This window comes from Pecten maximus, unplaced genomic scaffold, assembly GCF_902652985.1.
Source record: "Pecten maximus unplaced genomic scaffold, xPecMax1.1, whole genome shotgun sequence".
Classification (NCBI taxonomy): Eukaryota; Metazoa; Mollusca; class Bivalvia; order Pectinida; family Pectinidae; genus Pecten; species Pecten maximus.
Genome location: NW_022979208.1, coordinates 7,142 through 14,355, shown reverse-complemented (window position 1 = coordinate 14,355; position 7,214 = coordinate 7,142). Strand labels below are relative to the sequence as shown.

Sequence of the window (7,214 nt, the reverse complement as noted above, 5' to 3'; positions counted from 1 at the left end):
AGATTGGAATAAAATGCTGATTGTTCATTAAGTATTTCATTTAAATTGTGTATTTCCTTTCCGTTGTCATTAATTAGTTTAGGAATCATTTTTTCATTGTATTGTCGTTTTTCAAGATTGCAGAAGTATTTAGTGCTTTTTTCCCCTTCGACCTTCCACCTTACCTTTGCTCTTGTGATTATCCCTTTAATTTTTCTTATCCCTTAAAGTTTTTAATTTTCCCTCTGTTTCTGAGATATCCTGCAGTAATTGTGCATTTTGTTCTGAATGGTATTTATCATACAAATTTTTTAGTTCACTGTCCAAATCGTTCTCCTGTTTTTCTCGTTCCCTTTTCTTAAATGAAGAATAGCTAATTGTCTTTCCCCGTATCATTAGTTTTAAGGTTTCCCAAAATAATTTGTCACTTATGTTAAATTCTGCGTTTTCTAAGTCATTATTGTTATCTACTCTGTATTGTGCTATAACTTCTGTGATAATATTCTTGACTTTATTTACATATTCCGGATCCCCGAGCAGACTATTATTGAATTTCCATGTACCTCGCCCACGCTGCTGTTTAATAAATTCCAATTCAATATGAACAGGCGAGTGGTCAGATTTGTAAGCGTAGTCCATACCTACTGCAGGAATATTATTATGTAAATCAGAGGATATCAAAAAATAATCAAGGCGACTTTTTTTCCCATTTGGACCAAACCACGTGTATTTTCTATCATCTGGATTAAATTCCCTCCAAACATCAATTAGATCTAAATTTTGCATCATGTTATGGATTTCAATATTTGCTCTGGTATTATTGCGATGACGATAATTGAAAGTGTCTACTTCATATTCAAGTGCGACGTTCCAGTCCCCCGCTATGATTATAGTATCATTACCAATAGCTTCTATTCTATTTTGTAGATTACTAAAAAATGCTGGCTTATCATCATTTGGACCGTATATTCCACAAAGTGTTAATTTAACATTTTGTATAATCATATTTAATAATAAAAAATTCCCTTCTGGGTCGTTGTACTCACCAACCACACTGTAATCGAAAGAATTTTTAAAAAGTATTGCAATACCCCTACAGTTTGATGAAAACGACGCAAATTTTATATCACCTCCCCATTCATTCCTCCACAATGTTTCTGAATTAGTATGGCCGTGTGTATCCGTTAAAATTGTGATATCGTATTTTGATCAACATAAACATAAAACTAACCCTCCGTCAACACTTCCTGTATATCAAAAATTACACTGGCAAGAGATCAAAACAACATATACAGCATCATCATACAACACGAATAAAACGTTGAGTAACCTTGTCGTAAATGATTACGTCATCAATCTCGACGCACTTTCCAAAAAGAATTGTAGATGGCACGATGGAAAACGTTCGTACAAAAAACTTTTGCTCGGCAAGCCTCGTGCTGACTGGCCAAACTCTTAATCTCACGATGAGATATCCCTGTCCAGGGAACAAACCCATGCTTGAATATTTTTCTCACATACTATAAAGCAAATGCATTTTTTTTATGAAAGTTTTCCATCGTGCCATCTACAATGCTTCTTGGAATGCGAATCAAAATTGATGTCTCATCATTTATAATATGATTACTAAACGTAAAATGATGACGTTACGTTATTAAGAGCAGCGTCACAATGCGCGTGCCAGCTGTCTTAACCCCGTGAGAGGTCATTTTGTTTCCCCCCCAAGAAGCCGTGGAATAACCCCGTGAAGTATGTGAGAAAAATCTATCAAAACTTCAACGTCAATAAATATACAAACACAAAATATAACACAGCGTCAGCATACCAAGACAAAATATACCACAGACTCAGCGTCAATATAGAAAGACAAAATATAGCACAGCGTCAATATACAAACATAAAATATAGCACAGCGTCAATTATATACCACAGTGTCAATACAGCATTGCCATTGAAGAGGGGGCCGCGGTGGCCGAGTGGTTAAGGTGTACCGACACTTTATCACTAGCCCTCCACCACTGGGTTGCGAGTTCGAAACCTACGTGGGGCAGTTGCCAGGTACTGACCGTAGGCCGGTGGTTTTTCTCCGGGTACTCCGGCTTTCCTCCACCTCCAAAACCTGGCACGTCCTTAAATGACCCTGGCTGTTAATAGGACGTTAAACAAAAACAAACAAACCATTGAAGAAGCAAAGCAGCGAGTCCATGATGAATCTATCCCATGTGGACAAAACATTGCGTAAAAATAACGAAACACAGAATTCATAGTTTACTATTTATATCGCTGTTTGTATTTTCTCGTGCTGCTGAAAGTGGTACGTTCTGGTCCTCCTCCTCAACCAAGAGGGAGGGGAATCTTTGGGGCATCATGCGAGAAGGTTCGTGGTCACTGTCACACCTGTACATGGAGAAATCAGACACACCTGTTGTCCTCAGGTAATCCTCGTCTATCAACGCCTGGCCATTCAGCCTACAATATAACGAGGAATATATTAGCAAATACTAGATGGGTTACGTTCACTTTCGCTTTCGTCTTCTCTGGAACATGTCATGGCAAAATTGATGGCACGTGAATTGTTCTTTAATTAGTGTCTTGAAAAAAAACATGACCAATCGCTTAGCTGATGTATTTCTTTTGAACATTACGAAGGAATGGCAACCATGTTACAAGCCAGTCAATTTAATTGTATGGCGACTTCAAGATTCAAGGGATCAAAGTAGCTGTTTTGACTTCCAACAAGATGGCGGTGTATAAGCCTTGATTTTGCCATGACATATGTATAGAACGAAATGAAGGCAACTGGGACCAGATAGACTGTACGGACATCCCAACTAAGTGGCAGGGAGGATTAAATCTAGCAATAATCTCCGCTGTACAAAAATCATGATGAGCTGTTTGATAGGAAACTTCAGTAACATTCTATCTGTATTGTGATGAGACGGCAGTTACATTCATAGTCTTAATATTGCTTTCTGCATAGCTTCGTGAAAGACTTTCGAAATATGAATTACCTTTCGGTTAATGACCCAGTATGTCTGAAGTCATATCGAACCACCAAAACATGAACAAACGGATTCTGGTTTCAAAATTAGGTAACAAAATTAAGCTGAAGCTGTACTGTTATCTTCATAAACAAAGATATAGTCAAACGACTTGAGCTTGGAGAAGGATTATCTAGTCTTAACTCACTTTTCAGTCGGATCTTCGGCAATTTTTACTACCGCGTCAGCAAATATGTCAGGTGTCCTCATGAGTTTCAGGGGTACCTTTAACTTATCAGTCACGTGACTTCTGATGACTGTTGCCGGCCACAAAGCACTAATTGAAACCCCTGTTCACATAATAAAAGAAATAATAAGAAAAAAACATATTCAGTATTTCATTGAAATAATTATTTTTTTCTGTTTAAAGTTTCTCAATTTATTGAATATTTTTCACTGTCCTATTTTTCATGATGAACAGCGGCACTGATTTATACCAACCTGTCCCTTGCAGTTCATTTGCCAGTCCGTGGACAAGGACTGTCATGGCTACTTTCGACATGGAATACGGTGTCTTCCCTTTAAAGAATCTGAAATAAAAGACATAATCAAATAAACCACAAAAGATCTTAATAAAAAAAAATAAAAAAAAATAGCATTTCTTAATCAAACTTAATAATAATAGCATAGGTATTACATACATTGTATATAAATTCATGATTATTCTACAAGTTCGTATTTAACAAAATTCGTTGGTAACGCGTACTTTAAATGGAGACAGATAATATCCTAATCTGTAGTAGAGCCTGATCTATAGAATGATGCTCCCTATCCTTCGCATTGAACCATTCGTCTATACAAGCCAAACATGACAATGCTAGGTTTCAGCACAAAGGTCGGTGTTTATTGATGACAAAATTGCATGAGGAATTGAATGTATTATTAGTGATTTCAACTTTTTCGTCTCGTCAAAGTCCACTAGACTTCGTGTACTTAGCTAGCACATTGAAGGTGGACGGGAAAACACCAGGGAATGGTCTTAGGGCCAATGCTCTTTCTCTACATGATCTGCAATTCTACTGTTCGATTAAACGTCAACCAAATCACCCGACTTTCAAAGGGACCTTAGAAAATTGGGTTAACAAATGGTGAAAGTTTTCAATGTTGCTAGATATTACATTATTGATATTCAGATGAAGGCAACATGCACCAAACAATATGAAAATGCTTTCTGGTGGCTATTTTCTTAATTTTTCTTACGTTAATGATGGAAAGGGGACTAGACGTTTTGTAAGGCTAGACGTCATTTACTTTTATGACGACAAGCAATGTCACCTTCTCGAATGAAAACTTCTGTTGTGAAACTAAGAAGGTATGTTTCCGAAACGGTTCCAGTTAAGCAAAACGAACTTTTTCACTAAAGCTCAAGGATTTATCCGTCGAGTTTCCTATACTTCCCTGGGGTACGGAACACATACCTATTGTATATTGGCGGCGACACCAGTATAATTTTGCCGGATTTCTGTTCCAGGAAATGTGGGAGGACTTCCTGTACCATGATGTAAGCTCCTCGTGCATTCACTTCATTCATCAGGTCATATTTTTTTGTTTTTGTGTTGATAACTTTATCCCACGTGATTGACCCAGCGTTATAAACGGCTACATCTAACCTGCCAAACCTGTATCAAATAAACCAAAATAGCTTAAACAATCATTTTAACATCGAGATCAGTGCAATATTGATTTATAAATGAACATTTTCATTATTTTCTCTATGCTTCCTTCTTATGTTGGCGTTACATTGCATTATTTTTGTTTTAAATTTTTGTTGTACTTTTTGATTTTTTTTTATAACATACATACTCTTTAATGCACTTTTGGACAGCTTCCTTGATATCTTCCTCGGACCGTGTGTTACAGACCATAGGTTCAGCCCTACCCCCCTCGGCCTCGATTTCCGCCGCCACTGTGTAAATAGAACCAGGAAGTGTTTCGGTGGATGTCTCAGTCTTTGATGCCACGCCCACACCGTAGCGATTTTTTGACAATGACAGAGCGATCTGCCTCCCGATCCCCCGTGAGGCGCCTACAACTAAAGCTGCCTTCCTCATATTTACTGTTCGGACTAATTAATTCTGAAATAAAAAAAAACAGTTCAGTTACATTACATTGCACGTTTCACACGTCAGTGATTTCTTAAAGACTTAAATGATGGACAAGCAGGCCAATACTTAAATGATTCATTATAGATGATGCCGTAGAACTGTTGCGATTTCAGTCCGACACCGAGCTGTCTGGCGAATACACACAAAGTCTCTATAGCTAGGGGGTAGTTTAAAACACACCATGCCAACACTTCAGGCTCAGAATTACGTACATGAATCTGTTTACTAGTTTATATCTAGATTATCATGTCGGTCACCCCTGTCCTTCGTGGTCACATATTGAAAATTCTGTATCCAACAACGCCATGTTTGCCTGGTGTAACGTAGTTGTAATCTCAGCGCTGATTGGCTTTATGAAATTAACGAATCGATCAGCGTTGAGAATACAACCATAATTATATACCAAAATCAGAGTCTCTAACCAAATTAAAGAAAAACCCAATCTGACTAAAATACAGATCCTAATACTATCGTGTTGACCTCAACACGATAGTATTAGGATCTGTATTTTAATCAGATTGAGAAAAACCATCTGTCAGATGAGGCTAGTCCCTGTGGTTGGAAGGAGAATGAATATTCCCAAAATTATCTTCATTCTGCAGTACGGACAATTATATAAAAACAATCACAGCTTCATACAATTTACAATTGTGATTGTCAAAACATCAAATCTTCTTACTTGATATAGCAACTGACTGGCTTGCCGGTTTTTTTTGTTTTTGTTTGTTTGTTTGTTTTCGTTTTTTCTTATTTTGTTCCACTTCATACCTCTGCAGATATATACATTGTTTTGCATTCGTGATTTCTATCAGCGTTCAAGTTTCATATTTCTGTGACGTCATAAATCGATTGCAGCTCTCAGTAACAAGGATAATCAAGCAGTTACAAAAGTAATCGATTTGATAAATAGTTAGACAACATAAACATTGCGTAAGGACTATTAGACTGTCTATCACGAGCTATGATTGATTTGTACTTATATCATTCGAGTAAGTTAATTTTCCTTTATGTTACCATTACGAGCTACTTTTACTACATAATTTACAGTTAGTAAATAGACTCGACCGTCAGCGCCTACAGATCGATGGTTTACATCAAGGAAACTTCCAAGCATGGTAGTGGAAACTTGTATTGATAATAATTATCATTTACTAGAGTATATGATTACATACCCTTCCAGATATTCGAGAGAAAAAATAATTATATAAATGAATAAATAAATAAATAAATCAGTTCTTTTAACCAGATGCGGAAAATCTTGTCACCGATTTCGTCTAAAACATTACACACTTAATGCCCTTTGACCCAGAGTCCACATATTGTTTGGAACAGAAACCGGTAGTTCGAGAATGACATTAAACACCCTGCAGTTAGAAAGTTAAGACTCTGAAGTCTCCATGTCAGGAAATATATGTACATGACAACTTATGCTGATATTAGTCAAAGGACGACATGTCGATCTAGGGCCTAACGGTACAGTAGGCATATTTCTTACAGAGATGCATCGGCCGTCTCACTCTGTTAGCATGTTATGTAAACAATGAAAGTACATAAATATGCACGAGATCAGCAATAAGTATAGTAAGATACCAGTACAATATCGTGTTCACATCACAGTCTTCACCATACACTGGCTGTATTTAGGTCTACTTCCAGAATCGCTACAGAGAACATCGACTATAATATGCACAACCGTCTATCTTACCGGACAATTATATCCGGAAAACAATTACGATAAAAACTATCAGTTTGCTATGATAGGTCCACAAAAACTGCTATATATCACGAAAAGTCTAGGTAAATATATCTAAAATTTATAAATTAACACTTTTAGATTAAAATCCAAACTTAACCAAATCAACCCATAAATGTATGAGATTTGCTGATATTAAAGATTAAACATATAGGAACATATTTTCACATTAAATTCTACTGTATTTAGATATACCACAAAACGTCATTATTCTGCTATTCCTCCGGGCATGCATGTATAAAATCCATATACAAGTAATTCCATGATACATAACAACACCGATATTGCTTAAATGACTGAATCATCAATGGGATAAGTAATTAGTGTAAATACCAG

General features: G+C 36.6%; 1 protein-coding gene across 2 annotated transcripts; it reads right to left on the bottom strand.

The window, feature by feature from the left end:
* Positions 1-2,239: 2,239 nt before the first annotated feature.
* On the bottom strand, positions 2,240-6,838 carry LOC117318345 (hydroxysteroid dehydrogenase-like protein 2). 2 transcript variants are annotated; one of them, XM_033873346.1, is made up of 6 exons: positions 6,716-6,838; positions 4,824-5,095; positions 4,439-4,639; positions 3,462-3,550; positions 3,169-3,310; positions 2,240-2,448 (listed from the first exon to the last, which is right to left on the bottom strand). In XM_033873346.1, the coding sequence occupies exons 2-6, from the start codon at positions 5,069-5,071 to the stop codon at positions 2,241-2,243; spliced, it is 888 nt and encodes a 295-aa protein (XP_033729237.1). In that variant the 5' UTR covers positions 5,072-5,095; positions 6,716-6,838; the 3' UTR covers position 2,240. The 2 variants fall into 2 exon arrangements, with proteins under 2 accessions (XP_033729237.1, XP_033729238.1); XM_033873347.1 differs by having other exon boundaries at positions 6,722-6,794.
* Between the last annotated feature and the right edge of the window lie 376 nt (positions 6,839-7,214).